Source organism: Muscardinus avellanarius (genome assembly GCF_963383645.1).
Source record: "Muscardinus avellanarius genome assembly, chromosome: 2".
NCBI lineage: Eukaryota > Metazoa > Chordata > Mammalia > Rodentia > Gliridae > Muscardinus > Muscardinus avellanarius.
This window is the reverse complement of record NC_137787.1, coordinates 77,028,457-77,049,432: the sequence shown is the minus strand read 5'-3', so window position 1 is coordinate 77,049,432 and position 20,976 is coordinate 77,028,457. Positions and strand designations below refer to the sequence as shown.

The window sequence follows — 20,976 nt, the reverse complement described above, 5'->3', positions numbered from 1 at the left end:
AATTTTTTAAAAATAAACTTATAAATTATGTTCTGGATTTGTTTACCTTGATATAACCATGGGTTATTCTCAATAAAAGATCCATTAGATAGTTGGACGCATGGACTTGCTTGATCAGGAAGATCTAAGCTGAAGTTGTCAGCATGAGTTTCATAACCAGATAGTTAATACAGAAAAGTATGAGAGGAGCAGAATCATGAAAAAAATAGGCAAAATTTAGAGGAAACTTAGGGAATTTTGTCCTCATTTCTGTCCTTTGCATTCCATTGACACAAGAGTAGGTTATTTAACCCTATGTTTTTTTTTTGAATAGTAAAGGTAATGGTTCCTTCCTTATAGGTGAGTTTCTGAGAGGCCACTGCCTTACTTGATGAAACTTAAGGGTGTAGAATAGCAGATCGCATTTGCTAAAAAAAATGGTGTTGTATTACCATTGCTAAAATCATCTACAGAAAATGTCTAGAGTGAATAGAGTACTGAAAACATGACTACTTTTAAGAGATGGGGAAGAAACATCCCATGAAGGAAAAAGTATACCCAGAGAAAGATTGGGGAGGTTTTAATCAGAATTTGTCAGTGAAGCTAGAGGCGGGGAGAATGTCAAGAAGGAGGGAGTCACCAGTGTTGCTGAAGGGTGCAGGAAGGTCAAGGTAGATGAAGAGCAGAAAGGTGGCCATTGCAAACATGAGGAGGGAGGGGGAGTAAATGGGGCAGGAATTGGAGAAGGGCTAATTGGGTGATATGCATGTATGACTGTACCATCTTGTACTTCATTAAGAAGTATGACTACAACCACCAATAAAAAATTAAAAAAAATAAAAAATAAAAAGTAAAAAAGTAGAAAAAAAGAAAGGTGGCCATGGGATTTAGCTGCCAAGAGATAGATCTTAATGGTACTCCATTAAGATGTATGACTACAATGTGCCAATAAAAAATAAAAGACCTGCATGAAGTGAAAGGATAGAGCACTTTCAAGGAATGCAATGATGATTCAGCTGAATATGAAAATATTTAAAGGGGAGAAAACAAAGATGTCCGAAGTGCAGAGAGTGAGTGTTCCTGCAGACTGTAGGAGTTATAAGTAGTTCAGGAGTAGATCTCCCAGAAAATGACTAGGGGAGGGTCAGGGTCATTGTTTCAGTAGAAAGGATTCAGTCTCCTTTGGAAACTGCAGTTTATTCTCAGTGAGTGGGAAGACTTTGAAAAGCACTATTCCAATCTGCATTGGTGATAAGGCAGAGAAAAATTTTCACCTAGTTATACCAGTTAGATTCCTCACGTTTGTGGGAAGTGGGACATCTCTTTTGTAGAGTTCCTGCCCCAGTGTGAGTGAATTGCAAGGATCCTGGGATATTTCTTGTGAAGAGAAAAAGCTGGCTGGTGAAGGCTTGAGCCCTTCATGGTGTTGGCCCAAGTCACAGATGTGCCTTCTCCCACATCAGCCCAGGAGAATTGGTCTGTCTCAGAGACTGTCCTGTGGTGTTCCATTCCATAGCCTTTTTATTCAGCATGCAGATGTGTCTCCATGTAAACCATGTTGTCTTTGCTTTCCAAAAAGGACCCACTTTCTCCATGTGCACACATGCCAGTAGGAGGCACAGTCCCAGGGACTGAGGACAACAGTACCTTTGTGGAGGATGCCAGCCATTGCGCTGGCATCTGCTTACTTGGGCCTTGAACAGGAGCACTGACTGAACCTACTCCTGGTGAGAACATTGACATGGCACCTGGTTCAAGGGTAGTATTCTCTTGCCTATTGGCCTCCTGCTTCTAGAAAGAAGGCAGCCAGGGAAGGCAGCCTGCTTTTCTCCTGTCTGCTGACTGGAGCTGTGAATTGTCAGCATGAAAACTATTTGCCAGGATAACTTCAGAAAACAAAAGCCAAAGAGTTTTTGCTTGTTTGTTTAGACACAGGAAGTAATTTTTTTTTCTTTTTTTTTGGTGGTACTGGGGGTAGAACCCAGAGGCTTTCTATCTCCAGACTATACTCCCAGACCTATTTTTTTATATTTTATTTGGAAACGGTCTCACTAAGTTTCTGAGAGCCTCACTAAGTAGCTGAGGCTGGTTTTGAACCTGTGCAACCCTCCTGTCTCAGCCTCCCAAGCACTGGGATTACAAGCGTGTGCCACCATGCCCTGTTTAGGAAGGAATTTCCTTATTTCTTTTATTTATTTATTTATTTATTTATTTATTTATTTATTTATTTATTTATTTATTGGTGGTACTGGGAATGGAACCCTTCTACCTCCAGGCTATACTCCCAGAACTATTTTATATTTTATTTGGAAACAGGGTCTCTTAAGCCAGCAAAGCTGGCTTTGAACCTGCACGATCCTCCTGTCTCTACCTCCCAAGCGCGGGGATTACAAGCTTGCGCCACCATGCCTGACAGGAAGGAATTTTTTAATAGTAAAATGTGAAAGAAAATACTGAATGAAGAATTTTACCTTACATTGGTATCTGAGTTATAAAAGAAAAATTTACAGATTTATTCATTATCTCTATACTGCTCACTGGCTCTGATATTTTGATATATTCAGGCTGGCTATATAAGAAATCATGGTTGGTTTTTTTTTTTTTTTTTTTTTTTGTGGTACTGGGGTTCCTGGAAACCCTTCTACCTCAGGGCTGTACTCCCAAACCTATTTTTATACTTTTTAAAAAAAATTTGTAAACAGGGTCTCTTAAGCCAGCATGGCTGGCTTCTAACCTGCGCGATCCTCCTGTCTTCACCTTCCAAGTGCAGGGATTATAAACGTGCGTCACTATGCCCGGCAGAAATCATGTGTTTTAATTTTGTGAGAGCCATGAGAATTCATAATTTTATATAATTTGCTTGTTTTGTACTTTAATTAATAAAAAATAGAGGGTCATGATAGTAGCAAGAAGTAGCCACTCTTCTCTCAGTCATTTGTTTTAGGTGGTACTTAATCTACCACTTTTTTCTTATAAATTCATGTATTATAAAATTAAATCTTCTTTATATGAGGAGTAAGAGGACAGAACAAAAAAGTAACAAAGTAGGACCATTGAAAACAGAATATGATCAGAAGATTAAAGAGAGAAATTAGCTGAGTAGTATAATAACATTGTACACTGTTAAGATCTTATTATTTCTAAATTTTTACTTATTTCTATCTACTAGAAATGATTTCATTTTTGTTTCAACTTAGAAATTGAAAATCTCCAGATTTGGAGCAAGAAGGCCTCTTTTTAAACTGATTATTTTTATTGGTGGATTAGAATTATATTTAATAATAGCATCCATTGTTATATATTCTTGCATATATATAATATAATTTGGTCAATTTCATCTCCAGTGTCTTCCCTTCCCCTCTTCTCTCTCCTCCTTGTCTAATTTTTTCTACTCTACTGGTCTCCATTTTATTTCTTGAGGTTCCCCACCCCTACCTTTTTTTTTCTATCTTCTATATTTGAGGTAAACACACGAACCTTAACTTTTTGAGTCTAGCTTGTTTTCCTTAATATAGTTTTCTCCTGTTTTTTCATTTCCTTCTTCTTTATGGTTGAATAAAACTCCATTGTATATCCATACCATATTTTATCTATTCCTTTGTCTGTACATGGACACCTATGCTGGTTCCATAATTTGGCTGTTGTGACTTGTGCTGCTGTGAACACAGGTATGCACGTATTACTATAATATGCTGACTTCAATTCTTTGGGGTATATACTGAGTGCAATAGCTGGTTATATGGTGGCTCCAGTTCTGGTCATTTAAGGAAACTTCATACTGATATGTATGGTGGCTGTACTAATTTACAATCCTTCTAACAGAGTACAAGTGTTTCTTTTTCTCATAGCCCTATCAGTACTTATTATCATTTGTTTTCTTGATGATTACTATTCTAACTGATGAAATCTCAGTGTAGTTTTGATTTGCATTTTTATGCCTGCTACAGATGTTGGTTGTTTTTATATATTTGTTAGCCACTTCTTTTGAGAGTGTTTAGTTCATTTGGCCATTTATTGATTTTTTTTTGTTGTTTTGAAAATTTTGAGGCCTATATCTTCTGGGTATAAATCCTCCATCTGAAGAGTGGCTGATGGTTCCCCGTCCTGTAAACTCTCTTCATGCTCTTGTTTCCTTTGCTGAGCAGAAGCTTTTTAATTTGCTGCCTTCCCATTTACAAATGAACATCCCAACAGGAATACTTTTTAAATCAATTTATTTCTTATAATGCCTGTCTTTCTAAAAACAGCTTTAGTTCTTATGCATCATATAAAATTTTGTTCGTGAACTTTATATGAACTCATTTTACAGATGACTAAGCTGAGGTTTACAGATGTTAAAGTTTTTTGTTCAAGGTTAAACTAACTAGTAAATGACAGTCTAGATTGAGATTCAAGTTGGTCCCAAATTCCCATAATCCTTCCACTCTTTGTTCTACTCTACCTCAAATTATGTGCTTGTACATGTTAAGCAGCTTTATATATTTTTAAGCTCTAGAAGAAAAGTTGGCAAATCATAGCCCACAGGCCAAGTCTTGCTTTCCACCTGTTGTTTTATAGCCTGCAAGCTAGGAATGCTTTATACATTTTTAATGGGTGAAAAAATAATCAAAAGAAGAATAATGTTTGGTGACAGCCTAATATTAGATGGAATTCCAATTTCAGTATCCATAAATAAAACCTAACTAGCACACAGCCACACGTGTCCACTTATGTGACCATTAGTGACTGCTTTGACACTCCCAGGACAAAGTGAGTAATTGCAACAGAGCATCTGTGCCTCACAAAATCTAAAATACTTACTTACTATCTAACTGTTCTTTTCTAGAAAAAGTTTTCTAATTCCTTCTCTAGGATATTAAACCAAATATTTATAGTTAGAAGCTTTATATGAAGATCTTCAGAGTCTAATAAGCTTTCACATACCCTGGGCTTTTTTTGTGTGTGTGGTACTGGGGTTCCTGGACACCCTTCTAAATCCAGGCTACACTCCCAGACCTATTTTATATGTTTTTATTTGGAACAGGGACTCTTAAGCCAGCGCGGCTGGCTTCAAACCTGTGCGATCCTCCTGTCTCTTCCTCCCAAGCACAGGGATTACAAGTGTGTGCCACCATGCCCAGCATTTTGTTTTGTTTTGAAAGAGAGGCATTATCACTTTATTGTACAAATAACAATGTAACAGCAAGTGATTCTATGAACAGTCAATAAATGATTTTTATGAACATTTGGTATAGACTTACATCTTTTTACTCCCTACCTTCTTTTCTTTTCTTTCTTTTTCTTTGCTATTTTTTTTTTTTCCTTTCTGGACTGGGGATTGAACCTGGGCCTCATACATGCTAAACCTGCACTCTTCCACTAAGCTTACCAACTTAGCCCTTCACCCTGGGATTTTTGATGGTTCCAGTAGCAGCGAGGCCAATGCTGTTTGCCTTGTACCCATGAGGAAATGCATGCCAAGTGGTGCCATCTCATCATCCTGCACAGCTTTTCATGGTCACAGACTTGTGTGTGTGTGTGTGTGTGTGTGTGTGTGTGTGTGTGTGTGTGTGTGTGTGTATGCTGGGCATTGAAGCCTTCCACCTATAAGCTACACCTTTAGCCCTTTTTACTTTTTGTTTTGAAACAGGATCTCACTAAGTTGCTAAGAGTCTCGCTACATTGCTATATTGTTGAAGCTGTCCTTAAACCTGCAATCATCCTGTCTCAGTCTTCCAAGTCCTTGGGATTACATGTGTGGGTCACCATGTCCAGCTCACAGACCTTTTAGGTACATAATTTTATTTGTCATCTTAAAATAGAGATGTCTTTTGTCCTTTGATGTTAAGGTATGTATTCAACTTTCCATAATCTTAAGAGATTTCACTTCAGTGCTGGACCACTTTCATCCTGGGGTCCCAAAGCAAATGTCCTCCTTACGCTGTTCTGATAGTGGAGCTCATTCCACTGTTATTTTATTTCCTTTCCTCCCCCCTCTCGCTTTCTGCATATCATAATGCGTGGCACATAGTAGGTCTCAAAGTCTGCATAAATTAAGGATGTGTAATCAAGTCATTCTTTTAAATTACAGAAGGAAGCCGGGCAGGTGGTGGTGCATGCTTGTAATCGCTGCACTTGGGAGGCAAAGACAGGAGGATCACACAGGTTCAAAGCCAGCCTTGCTGGCTTAAGAAACCCTGTTTCCAAATAAAATATAAAATAGGTCTGGGAGTGTAGCCCAGAGATAGAAGGGTTCCATCCCCAGTACACCTAAATAAATAAATTAATTAACTAATTAATTAAATTAAATAATAAATTACAGAAGGAAAACCCATATTATTAGTTTTCCCCTGATAAGACCTGTCACTGCTGAATTGTATCAAAGGTAATAGCGTCTTAATATTAACAGAAGCCAGGAAGAAAAAATAGGTGAATTGTAGATACATTTTGTTGTAGAATTTGGCTTAATTTTTTATTGGTGTATTATAATTATACATCATTGTGATATGCAGAGTGATAAAAACATATATGCATACAGCATTTCTTGTATTGTCTTCCTCAGTCCCACCCTACTTCCTCTCCCTCTTCATTCATAATATCAACATTGATACTGATATCTTTGTATATGAACAAAGAGGAGAGCTGATGATGGAAACATATTCATATAATTATTCATGTAAATTTTACATAAAACTTAGGGTTTAAATTTTATAATTTTATACAAATGTAAATATATACAGAAGCATTCCAAGAATGGATAAACAAAATGTTATACATACTTATAATGGAATATTACTGAACCTAGGAAGGAAATTCTGACATACTATGTGTGAAATATAATGCGTGTGAATAAGGACATTATGCTACATGAAATAAGCCAAGCAGTAAAGGACAGATAACATATAATTTTACTTATACAGACTACCTAGAATACACAAATTGACAGAGATAGAAGGTAGAATGCTGGCTGCCAGGGATGGATGAGGGAGATTGAGAGTCACTATTGGGAGTTTCAGTTGGGAAGATGGAAAAGATCTGGAGATGGATAGTGAATGTACTTAATGCCACTGAGCCATACACTTAAAAATGGTTAAAGTGGTAACTTTTTATATTATTGTGTTTTTATATTATTGCATTATATTATTTATATGTTTATATTAAGTCCTATTCTATTATAACATAGACATTACACACCATCATCTATCATATTAAAAAGAAGGGTGGGGTGTTCAGGATTGAACCCAGGAACATTCTAACTCTAAACTATACCCCTTGCCCTTTTTATTTTTTATTTTGAAACAGTCTCCCTAAGTTGCTGAAGGTCTCTCTCAGTTGCTGAGGCTGACTTGCACTTGTGATCCTCCTGTCGAAGCCTTCCAAGTCCTATGATTACAGGCATATGCCAGCACACCCAGCTTCTGTCTACTTTAGTACCTAATCAAAATTAGAATGATCACCCTTTCAGACTACTAATAATATTTACCAAATGTAAAATCATCATTTAATATTTAGTATGTAAGTGGTTTAGCTCTAACATGACTTAAAACCTGAGGTTAAGTCGGTCTTCATGTTTTATTATCTACATATGTTAAAATATTATTCTGCAGATTGAATTATAGACAATTGGTTTTATAGTTATACTGAGCATAAATTATTTTCTTCATAACAGTTTATGAAAAAAAATTAAAACTAGAGAGTAAGTTTGGAAGCATCTTTCTAGAGATACTAATCCTTTATTAATTCATCCTGTGGAGTTCCAATAGAAATTTATGCAGTAACTGGGCGTGGTGGTGCACGCTTGTAATCCCAGCAGTTGAGGGGCTGAGACCAGAAGATCGCAGTTCGTGGACAGCCTCAGCTACTTAGTGAGGCCCTCTGCAACTCAGTGAGACCCGGTTTCAAAATAAAAGAATAAAAATTAGGGCAGGGGTGTAGCTTGGAGGTCGAATGCCCCTGGGTTCCATCCCCAGAGCCATAAATAATAATAATAATAATAATAATAATAATAATAAATTTATGCAGTAGAATCTAGTTAATCATTCTATCCAGCAACATACATTTTCAGATGGCATTTATTATTATTATTATTATTATTATTATTATTATTATTATTTGATGGTACTGGGGTTCCTGGAAACCCTTCTACCTCCAGGCTGCACTCCCAGACCTATTTTTATATTTTTATTTGGAAACAGGGTCTCTTAATCTAGCAAGGCTGGCTTAGAACCTGCGCCATTCTCCTGTCTCCATCTCCCAAGTGCAGGGATTACAAGTGTGCGCCACCACTCCCGGCATCATCATTGTTGTCAATATTATTATTATTATTATTATTATTATTATTATTATTATATTTCGAGCCCATCATGAAAATTAAATTTTAAAATGTTATTTAAGAGGTCTGAATTTAAGCACTTACCTAAAGTGACTATTGGGATTTTATCATTGTTTTATAGGAGCAAACAACTTATTCTTGTTTAAACAATGAATGAATAATTAATAAGTGTCCAAGGTAAGAAAAATGAAATACTGACAAAGAAGTATAAAAGTAAACAGTTCTATAAGCATTCAGTGCCTTTTTCCAAAGGATAAAACTTTCCCACCAAATTCAGTCTCTTGCATATTATCATTAAATTTTTTTTCTAGACTTAAGCATGTACAAATTTTTCTGGAAACAGTTGCCTGGCCTTACTTTCCATCATAATCTTTATCCCACATCAGCACATGTAGATTTACTTCCATTTTTCTATCTTTTGCATGGTGTCCTATTGTACAGATGTATTGAACCAGTCCCTGGTTGGTTAGTATTGGGTTATTTCCCTCTTTATATAATTGGTTGGTTTTGATATATATTTTTTCCAAATATATAGCAGCTTTAGCATTAGAACTGATGGGCCAATAAGTTGGACTGTTTTGTGTGACTAAGTATTAAACCTAGGGCCTCACACATGCTAAGCAAGCATTCTCCACCACTGAGCCACACCCAGCCTTTTAAAATTTTAACCTGAGATCAGATCTCATGGAGTTACCTAAGTTGTCCTGGAACTTGTGATTCTTCTGCTTTTAGCTTCTGGAGAAACAAATTGCAGGTTCCATACCCAATGGTTTATTTTTTTTATTATCATTATTATTTTTTAGGCATTGTTGTTTCCCTACCAAGAATGTACAGCGGTTTACATTCCCACTGCAGGATTTCTTCATACCCTCAGCATTGTGATATACTTTTAAATCTTTTATATCTTTTAAATCTAGTTGTTATTAGTTGTTAGAAGGGGCCATCATAGGTTATATTAGAGCATTTGGGAATCCCATTAGGACACTAGGTGCTGTGATGGCTACAAAAAAAGTAAAAAGAAATCAATGATCTCCTTGATCTGTATTCTTTGGGAACTGGACTATCTCCCAACAGGATTTATTTTGATAACAGGATCTATCTTGGTAGATAAAAATAATACACTGTTTCTTTAGCCCTTTCATTCTTTTTTTTTCTTCTTGATTTTCTGAACAAAATTTTATTTAAAGAAGTTCTATACTAGTTCTAACAAGTGAAACAATTAAATATTATAAAGATATAAATAAACTTTTTATCCCTTTATCAATTTACTGATCTGCTATGTGCTATCTCAGTTGTCTCCAGATGCAAAGGACTCATACAGGTTTGGGTTTTTTCAAATTTATTATTCTTGTACTTAGCTCTTCAATTAGCTTTTTCATTTAATCTTGTGTGTGTGTGTGGGGGGGGGTCTGGGATGGAATCCAGAGGCATTTGACCTCCGAGCTACAACCCCTGCCCAATTTTTTATTCTTTATTTTGAAACAGGGTCTCACTGAGTTGCGAAGGGCCTCACTAAGTAGCTGAGGCTGTCCATGAACCACGATCCTCCTGTCTCAGCCTCCCAAATGCTGAGATTACAAGCCTGCGCCACCATGCCTGGCTACATTTAATCTTATATGATGGAATCTCTGAGGCAATAGATAAAGGTTCAAAATATATATATATATATATATATATATATTTTTTTTTTTTTTTCCGGTACTGGGGATGGAACCCAGGGGTATTCTACCTCCAAGCTATACCCCCAGCTCTATTTTTTAGTCTTTATTTTTGAAACAGGATCTCACTAGTTGCAGAGGACCTCACAAAGTAGCTGAGGCTGGCCATGAACCTGCAATCCTCCTATCTCAGCCTCCCAAATGCTGGGATTACAAGCATGTCCCACCACACCCGGCTACAACTAGTTTTTTTTTTTTTAGTAAATACATACTATGCTACAGAGATGCCAGTTCTTTAGTCTATTACCATGCAAATGGTCATTTAAATCTAAGAGTGCTACACTTAATATTTTATATATACCATTGATTTTATCTGTGTAAGACTAAATACCCCGAAGTGAGATAATTCAGTTATGGGTAATATGCATTTTAACTTTGGTAGATACTAGATTCTTTTAACAAAAGGTTATAACAAAATAGCAAGCCATACTACCATGAACAATATGTAGAAGTGCCTTATGCACTGTTCTCTCTCTCTCTCTCCCTCCTTCCCTCCCTCCCCTCCCCTCCACCCTCTGTCTGTCTCTGTCTCTGTCCCCCCCCCCCCCATGTAAGCCTATGCTCTTGACTTTTACTCTTCTTCTTTGACTTTGTTTTCCCCCCTGCTCTGGGCTTTGCATCTGGCACCTCATGTGTGATAAGCAAGCACACTATCCCTGAACTACAGCCCAGTCTTCATTTGACTTTCTTTCTGTAATTTTATAGATACCAAGTTTTACTTTTGTACAATTAAATATGCTTATCTTTTTCTGTACAGTTTTGAGGTTTACTTTAAGGTCTCTTTCAGTCTCCTATGTCACCTTATTTTTTTTTTGCTTTCTGCATTTCTATACAGTTTTATATTTGCATGTGTGCACATGCATGTAAGTGGTTCTAGGTAGTAAACTAGCTTCGTTGTTGTATTTTTTTAATTATACCAGTAGTTCTTTTCTCATTAAATGCAATTGTACCTTTGCCATTAGTGAGTTCCCATGTATACTTGCATCTGCTCTTATTAAATTCCAGGGCTTTATTTGATTTGAGAAGAAAGTTTTGATGTAATAAAGTCAATTACAGTTCTAAATAAAACCTTCAGGAGCAGAAATTGAAACAACCTTAATTTTTCAGTTTCCTGTAATAATAGAGCAAGTATTTAGAATTTCCATCCTAGCTCTGTGCTTACTAATTATGTGACCTTGAGCAAGTCTTTTGCATCTCCCATACTCATCCCAGGATTAGCCAACTGAAAACTGTCTTGTGCTTTTAAAGGATTTGAGAAAATATACGTAAAGTGCATGATGCACACTTGGCATTTATTCAGTGATACTCAGTATTATTAGTGGAATAACTTAACAAAAAACAAAATTGATATCAAATTATACATGTTCCAAATATAAGCAAATAGATTTCTTCATATATCACATACAAGAGAAGATAATCTCAATATAATTTAAAGATTCTTTCTGATAAGTAAATTAGTCTGAAAAATTTAAAATCACACATAGTCAACTCTGGTACTTATTTTTTCCTCAGTACTAGGGATGGAACCCAGGGGCATTCTACCTCCGAGCTACACCCCCAGCCCTATTTTTTATTCTTTATTTTGAAACAGTGTCTCACTGAGTTGCAAAGGACCTCACTAAGTAGTAGCTGAGGCTGTCTGGGAACTGTGATCCTCCTGTCTCAGCCTCCCAAATGCTGAGATTACAAGCGTGAGCCACCACTCCTGGCTTATGGTACTTCTTTTCCTAAGAATTTTTCCCTTTTATTTCCCCTTTCTGAGAGCCATATGCACCTAAAGCAAGTAAAAAGCAACATTATTTGTTTCCTTATTTATTTATCTATTTGCAGGTGATTGGTGGGGCTTGAACTCAGATCCTCAGACATACTAAGTACATGCTCTACCACACCTCCAGCCCCAACTTCTCTGCCTCTTTAGATAAATGGAGAATACACAAATATTCAATAGGCTAACAAAGATTGAGTTAAAATCACTTTTATACATGGCTAGCGAATGGAAGGAGCCAAGTGTTCAAGGAGAACACAGGCCAGTCAGGAAAACAGGGATATCAACCTTGGAAACACCAAGAACAGAGCACCTATGGACCTGAAGGCTGACATAGGCATAACTCTGGGTGTACTGAGCGTGGACTCAATGTTGCTAGATAAGCCCCAGCTCTCTGCTGAGGCTTTAATGGTCCTCATGGGATAAATATGTGGCTCATGGTTATCAACAGTTCCTTGATCTTTCTTAACCTTCCTTCTCAAGATGCCCAGGATCAATACTAGAAGCTTGAACCAGGTAACAAGCCTTCACAAGGAACCATGTAATTGGCCAGAGGACAACTAATAAATGAAGTCTAATTTTAATAGACAAGGGGGAAGATAGAGATTACATTCTAAATGATCATACAGGAATAGGTAGATAAGAAAAACAACCAACAGAAACCTTAGAAAGTAAAACAAATATTGTCTTTGGGAAAGAAAGGAGAGTATATTAGATCAACTCCAAACAGAGCACTTGGAGAAATAAGGAACTGAAAGAAGTAATGAGAATTTTCCCGGAATATAGCTCAAAGAAATTAAGAGAAAATATAAAAAAAGCTATGTTGTAGGTTCAATATTTTCACCAGTTGTTTCCCTGGTTGAAACTAAACATACCGAATAAAATATTTATGTAGTATTTTTGAAAGTAGGGCTAAGCTAGAAAGAAAAGGAGTAATTCACAGAAATCATAACTAAAATGAGAGAACACTCTCCTGTAAGCAGTAGGCCTGGCTTTCACTCTGAAGACACCTGCCATCCCCAGCATTTCTTGTGACACCTGTATGTTCCATGCGTTAGAGGACTGCCGAGGGAGAGCATCTAGTAAGATTCCTTGCCAAGTCCAGACTTTGCAAAAATACAATGAGAAACCTGATACACAAAAGAACACAAGCCTGGGTTCTAGCTGTAAGGAAAAATTCTCCCACTGAGGGTTTGATATCTATGATATTTGAAAACCTAAATGGCCAGTAAACCCGGGGGATAAAAATAAAATAGAATATAAACCAAATAGACTACAAAAAAGGAGACTTGGTTTAAAGTACCAGAATGCAAACTGATATCAGTGACAATGAAAATGTGCCTCATTTGAAAAACTCCTATACTGCTAGCTGGAATGTAAACTGGTGTAAGTCTACTGATAAGTAATTCAACAAATATTACCAAGCAAAATTTAAAATAAGCATACCTTTTATCTCAGTAATTCTACTTCAAAGTTTCTATTCTAGAGAAGTCTGGTTCCTGTGTAAAAGATTATTTATATAAGAATGTTCAATTTGCAGAATGTTTATAATTGTATAGGAAATTAGAAATAATCCAAATATTCACCATGATAACATAAATACATGGGCTATGGCTATAAAATGGAATACTACTGAGCAGTGAAAATAAAAAATAGGTCCCATGTATTGATACTCGTAAATCTCAAAATTGCATTGCAATAAAAACAATCTACAAAAGTCTGTACAGTGTACCACTTATATAAATTGTTTGGAGATATAAGGCAATATCATATGGATCTCTAAATATGTAGTGGTAGTCGTAATATAAAACATTCACAAAAAATATAAGCACCAAATTCAAAGTAATTCTTTTGGGGAGGGAAGAAGAGAGAAGAATAGGATCTGGAAGAGAAATCAAGTTCCATTACATTTGAAAATAAGGTTGTAATATTTTATTTCAATTCTCAATAAATTGGAAGTAAATGTTAAGAGGTATAGCTAACTTATAGTTATAATTCAGTTTCACAGAAGTTCATTATATTATTTTCCATACTATTTCTGTACACTTAAAGGGTCTCACAATATTTAAAAACTAGAGTGGGATTTAATTCCATCTTTCTACAAATGGATAGCCAGTTCTCCCAGCACCATTTGTTGAAAAGGCTGTCTTTTCTCCAGCGTATGAGTTTGGCCCCTTTGTCAAAGATCAATTGACTATAGGTATGTGGGTTTGATTCTGTATCTTCTATTCTGTTTCCCTGGTCAGTATACCTGTTGTGTCAATACCATGCTGTTTTTACTACTGTTGTTCCATAGTATAATTTGAAGTCCGGCATTGTGATGCCTCCTGCCTGTTTTTTATTGCTGAGGATTGCTTTAGCTATTTTGGGTCACTGCTTTCTCCATATAAAATTCATGATTGATTTTTCTAGGTCTTTGAAGAATGTCATTGATATTTTAATAGGAATTGCATTGAATCTGTGGGTCACTTTTGGCAGAATGGACATTTTGATGATATTTCTTCTGCCTATCCATGAGCAAGGGAGATCTTTCCATCTTCCAAGGTCGTCTTCAATTTCTTTCTTTAATGTTTTATAATTTTTATTGTAGAGGTCTTTCATGTCTTTGGTTAGGTTTATTCCTAGGTATTTTATTGGTTTTGAGGTTATAGTGAAGGCTGAGGTTGATTAATGGAGGAGCTACATCTGAATATGTGTAAAAGTATGAATGTAGAATGGTCAACTTGGACACTCATTGTTGGGAGCGGGGGAGGGAAGTGGGAGGAAGGGCATCAAGCACAATCTGAATGTATGCCAATTTCATATGATCCACATAAAAAATAAAATAAAACTTTAAAAAACTGAAGTGGGAATGAGAGAAAAGTTCTATCATTATGTAAAAGGAAATCAAAAGACAAGGCAAGCTGGATTCTCCTTCAGATGGAGTTTTGTGTGCAGAATATTTAGTATGGATCAACACCTGTGGAGAAAGGAGAAGGAAAAGCAGCCTTTGGCGGAGTAGAATATTGAATACTGTGCCAACCGGCAAAGCCTAGCCAAGCCCAAAGGGAACTCTGGGGCAAGCCCAGGTTGGTCTTCCTAGTGTCATTTCAGCCAGTGGCTGGATGCAGCCTCTCTGGAAGGGTGTGCTGTCTAGAAAGAGGTTGCAGTCACAGGCCACCTACTGGCCTCTGGGGCAGCGAGCAGTTCTTTGGGTTCCTTGGCCAGGGTAGCTCTGTCTGCTGTCTATGATCTGGCATGACATTGAAGCTCTGTTTTCTTTTATTCCCTTGATTCTCTAAGAATACTTACCTATATACTTACCTGAGAGAGGTGAGGTGAAAATGAAAGAGAAGCTTTGTAACACATATTCATGTGTTCTGTATTTTCAACATATTAATAGTCTTGACTATCTTTTCAAGTTCGTAGTTTTGTTTGTAAAACTGAGGAAATTATAATATAAATTATTAACAAGTACTTTCCTGTTAAATTTCTTGCTTTTCTCAAAAGAGAACAAATACAAGATACCCTTTAATTTAGGTACTCAATTTTGAATGCTAGTTTAAGAATCGGCTTTCACAGTCTATGTTTAGAGTATAAAATATAAAAATTTATAATTCAGATTGATATCTCTGCATAATCATTTTAATGAGTGTTATTTTGGGAGTCATTACATATGTTTTTATATGACTGTGTAATGATGTCTTCATCATCAGTCATAGAAACCAATAGAGACAAAATTGTCAAATATTTACATCCTACTCATCCATCTTGGTGCCAATCACATGTGGGTGCTCACCATATATTCTATAATGTATAGTAGTCATCATTTTACAGTACAGTATACATATATCTTAATTGTTTACTCCCAGGAACTAGGTAACATTTATAAATTTTATGCTTTATAACTTACTGTTATTCTGCTTCGGCACTTTAGTGAAGTTCAGCTTGTGAAAAGTGCGGACACACAATAGGTAAGGATGGTTTCAATAGGAGTAGTCAGTAATGTTCAATTTTATACATTTTTTGAGGATACAATGTGGACTTGACTCCGTTCAAAAGAATGTTGAAGGAATCACTTAACATTTTAATACAAAACATAGCTAAAACATGCTTTAAATTGAAAACATAGCTACACCATGGGTTTATAGGTTTTCCTACCAATTTAGCACCTATATGTGGCTCCTATAGGTGTGTCCATCAAGGTTTCTAGTTACAAAAAAAAAAACACCGACATGGCTAATCTAGCAGAAAAGCAGTTTATTAAGTGGTTATTAGTAAATTTTCATCCTTGTTAGGATTAGAGAGTGAGGCTTGAGATTAAGCTTCCAAGAACAGTGTCCAAATCTGTGCCAAAATCTTTTTTTTTGTCTGTGTGTGTGTGTGGTACTGGGATGGAACCCAGAGGTATTCTATCTCCAAGCTCCATCCACAGCCCAACTTTTTATCCTTATTTTGAATCAGGGTCTTACTGAGTTGCACAGGGTCTCGCTAAGTAGCTGAGGCTGCCCACGAACCGCGATCCTCCAGTCTCAGCTTCCCAAATACTGGGATTACAAGTGTGTGCCGCCACGCCTGGCCAAAATCTTAATCAGTAAAAGAAACTGCTAATAACTGTCCCCAAGCATAGAGTTGGTGGTTTGTATGGAGGTACTTTTTGTGTGGAGAACTGGACGTTGAGGCCTAATACAGCGGGTGCAGCAAGAGGCAGAAGAGAGAAAAGGAGCTTTCCTGTTTCTTGGACTCAGTGTCCGAGTCACAGTCTGGCATGAGTGCATCTTGTAGGCAGAGCCAAAGTCATATATCTCTTCTCTGGAGGGAAGGAATTATGGGAAACAATGCCCCACCTCTGCCTATGAGCAGGAATTTTTCCAACAGTTCCCGTCAATGGATGTTTACAAGGTCATGAAAGCAGCCCTAAATATTTTAAAACTTCGCTACTACAGAATCCCCCCCACCCCCCATGTTCTTATTTGAAACCTGCCTCATCTTGCCCTGGTATGGTAACTACTGGCCATCACAAAATGAAGGAAACACTGCAGCCCTCAATCCCCCATGCCATGGAAACCACAAAGAGTACAAAGACGTTGTGGAGGATGTGTGAGGATTTGCAAATGGTCCTTTCTTGGCCCAGCTAGAAACATCCAGCCAGGCTTGTAGCAAAAGATGCATAGAATAAATAATTTGAATAAAATAATAAAATAAATGACAGAATGGAAACCTGTCACACACAAAAACATTGATGCTATTTAAGAATAAAGAAATCATGTGAGGTAAGCATACTACTGCCAAGCTACTGAATGTTGAACAATTTATATCCATCCTGTCTCTTTTTGCTGAACATTTGTTAAGAGCCCATTCTAGCCTAGGCATTCTGAGGTAGAGGCAGGTATTGTCACACTTGCCTGTTAATGATCATATTATGCAGCATTATCAAGAAAAGTATTCATCTCTGCCCTATCCAGGATGCCTACACCAATTGGGCTCATTAGAAAAGGATTCCCACTATCAGAAAGTGATAAGGAGTTCAGGAATTGTGTCTAAAAAATTATTCTAAGAATACCTTGAGGAATTTGCCAAGCCATTATTATTAAGTAATTGTACATTTGATTTATACCAGTGGCATTAAATATACTCCTCAATTATTTTTATGGCAAATAAACATAATCATAAATAATATTTTAGTGTACTGATTATTTTAAACTAGTAGTCATTATCAAATTAAGCTACTTAGAGTTCAGCATGTTCTTTGAATAGTATCGTAAGATAATATGACAAAGGATATCTTGGTATCATAGGAGATAAAGCCTTTGAAATATATTTGATTTGACCTTTAGATTCTTATATGGTGATATGCTTTCTATATATTAAAATCCCATCATGCTAACAATAATAAGAGAAGTACAAATAAAGTTAAAACATTTACAGCTTTTGCCTTTATGATGCAATGTAGACACAATACAATATCTTTAGACAATCCTTGTAGCTTCTAAGTTGTTGTAAATTCTGTGTTATGGCACAGTCTTTTTCATTTTTTGTCTCCTCTTTTCCTTCACAGAGTGACACATTAATGCATTTGTGAAAGTAGCAAAATTTTGTTGATTGTGTTGTAGACAAATATATCAAGACTTTTTTCTCTGAGATTAAAATTATATGTTTTCTTAGTTAAATGGCTCTATATCAAACATGTTAAAGAGATTCTCATCATGGAAATTTGTATTTTTAATGTTGTCCTCATATACAGTACAGTATGAGGGATATAAAAATTGGTTGTTGAAGATACATAGCTTTTATTGGTTGTTGTACTTCTGAGATAACACTTCCAGTACGGTCTCTGCAAACCTTAAATTTAATATGGCACTGCAGCAGTACTGTTTGAAAGACCTCAGTTAGAACAAAAGAAAAATCAAGCAAATAAAGATCTGTGTGTTTCCAATTCCAAAAAGCTCATACACTAGTGCCTATAAGTTTAAAGTAGCTAGAAATCGTTAGGTTATTTATACTGTCCAGAACTTGCATTTCACAAAGCCACGTTAGAGCTTGATGTTATGGGTATGTTCCTGTGTTTCTTGTGACATTCATTAAGTCATATATCTGCCTGAGCAGCAGACCTCGTTGCCTCATATTATGTGCCTTTTATTTCCTTGACTCACAGGAGCTTCAGTTTCAACGACTCACCCGAGAACTGGAAGTGGAAAGGCAGATTGTTGCCAGTCAGCTAGAAAGATGTAGGCTTGGAGCAGAGTCACCAAGCATCGCCAGCACCAGGTACAGCCAAGGGCTCTCTCTTTATGCACCTTCAGCTTATGTATCGTACTCACTTTCCCTGGATGTAGCAAATGATTCTGTCAGTGTTGTCCTGGTTAACTTGCCTTTCTGAATATGACACAAAAATGCAAATTTGTTTTGATTTTAGATGTTTTTAAAACTAGAAAATTTTTTTCTTTCATTTTTTATTGGCATATTATAGTCATACATTTTAATGGAGTACAAGATGTTAGAGGCATATATGCACGCATCACATTAGCCCTTACCTTAATCTTTCCCCCCTCCTTCCTTCTCATGATTTACTTAGTGATTGGCATCGATATGTTTGTGAATGTACGTCGTGTACAGTAGGGAGTTTCCATCTTTCCCCTCCATTCACTCTGAGTTAGTCTTCCTCATTTGCTCATCTGTGGTCCTTCCTCCTTCGTCTAGAGCTCCTCCTATAACCCTTTTTCTTCCTAGCTTCCACATATTAGGGAGAGCATCCGATTTCTTAGTTTTTGTGACAGACTAATCTCACTTAGTATAATGTTCCATCCATTTCCCTGTGAATGACATAATTTTGTTCTTTCTATGGCTTAGTAAAATTCCATTGTGTATATGTACCACAGTTCTGTAATCCATTCATCTGTTGATGGACATCTTGGCTGGTTCCATAGTTTGGCCATGGTAATTGTGCAACTATGAACATAGATATGCATGCATTAGTTTGGTAGTTTGGTTTTCATTCTTTTGAGGTAGAAATTCAGAAGTGTATTGCTAGGTCATATGATAGGTTCGTTTCCATTCTTCTGAGGATCATCAATACAGTTTTCCAAAGTGGTTGCACTGACCTGCAGTTCCACCAGCAGTGTATTAGAGTTCTCACTTCAGATCTTTGCCAGCATTTGTTCTTGTTTGTGTTTTTAATGATTGCCATAAACTAAGAAATGTTTCTAAAAGGAAAGGTTTACTTAGCTTTTAGACATGCCTTCAATTTACTTGACTTTTCTGTGAAACTACTATGCAAACCAATCACTATATGAAATAATTTAAGAGTATTCAATATATAGTAAATACAAGAAGAGTGTATCACTGAAAAACACATTTTGTCATGATTGTTATTTTTATTTAAATGACCTCTGCTATTTTAAAACATCATTACTATAAAAATTACTACTATATACACTACATAGCTACATTACCATTTATCTTATCTATAGATTTCTTTATTATTAATTTGTTATTTCTAGAAAGTCTACTACAAAATACTTTTATTGCTTGCATTTTTTTTTTTTTTTTTGGTGGTACTGGGGTTCCTGGAAGCTCTTCTACCTCTGGGCTACACTCCCAGACCTATTTTATATTTTTATTTGGAAACAGAGTCTCTTAAGCCAGCGTGGCTGGCTTTGAACCAATGTAATCCTCTTGTCTCCGCCTCCCAAGCGTGGGGATTACAAGCATTGCACCACCATGCCCGGCCTTATTGCTTGCAATTTTAAATTCTGTTTGTTTGCAGTTAGTTATGGCCTCAATAACGTCTCAGTTATTTTTAACCACATAATTATCCTGTGTCTCAGTATTTCTTCTTATTCATAGACAAAAAGTTATTTTTGTTTAATAGGAAGTTCTCTGTAGTTTCTCTTTCTAGCTTGTTGTTGGAATGAATTTTAAACTATCAGGTTGGTAAATTGTGTTCACATGAATTTTTCATCTCTGACCATTGACCCTTCTCTGTATTAATATTGACATAAAGCATACAAATAAGGTCAATAAAATTTTGAAAAATAAATATAAAAGTATGATCATTTTAAATATCGGGTAGGTGTCTATTATAAGCAAGAAATTGTAATTTATAAATAATAAATTTCTAATTGCCTTTCAAAAACAAAAATTTGTTTTATTTTCAATATTTTGTGGGTTATATATAGCTTGAACACCCAAATAAAAAATTACAAACTCAATAATGTGATATTATATATTTCCCCCAAAGTATGGAACAGTTGGTTTAGAAAGTTAGAATTGCATACTAAAGATCAACTCAGTGTTTGAAGAATTCAGTTAAGACTTTTTATTTTGTCAATATAGCTAACTAAATGTATATAGGATTTCTTTTTATAAACTCTCAAAAATGTTTATTATACCAATAATAAAAGCCAATACCTAAGGAAAATGGGAAATGAGAAAGAAAATTCCCAAATGTTAGACATAGAACTGAATATCATAGCAGAAACATTTGGACTGTCTTTGAAGGGGATCTGAGGACAATTCTCTAACCCCCAAGGAGCAATTGAGTGGGTTTAATGCCCATATAAGGACCAAGAATTGGGGTCTTGGGTATGTTTCAGTGACATTAAGCCATGACCTTCTAAGGGCCACACCCTTGGCAAACCTCATTCTCATATCATACATAGGTTTGGCACACAATGTAACTATTTCCATCTGAGAAACTAGCTCACAATTAGATATTACAAAAT

General features: G+C 36.2%; 1 protein-coding gene across 4 annotated transcripts in view; it reads left to right on the top strand.

The window, feature by feature from the left end:
- PKP4 (plakophilin 4) overlaps window positions 1-20,976 on the top strand; it is a gene marked incomplete at its 5' end in the record, with an annotated part of 192,032 nt that overhangs the window by 45,392 nt on the left and 125,664 nt on the right. For all 4 annotated transcript variants that reach the window (XM_080689592.1, XM_080689590.1, XM_080689591.1 and 1 more), the window contains one exon: window positions 18,408-18,520. In XM_080689592.1, coding sequence (XP_080545718.1) covers window positions 18,408-18,520 — 113 coding nt within the window. The remainder of the gene's footprint in view (window positions 1-18,407; window positions 18,521-20,976) is intronic.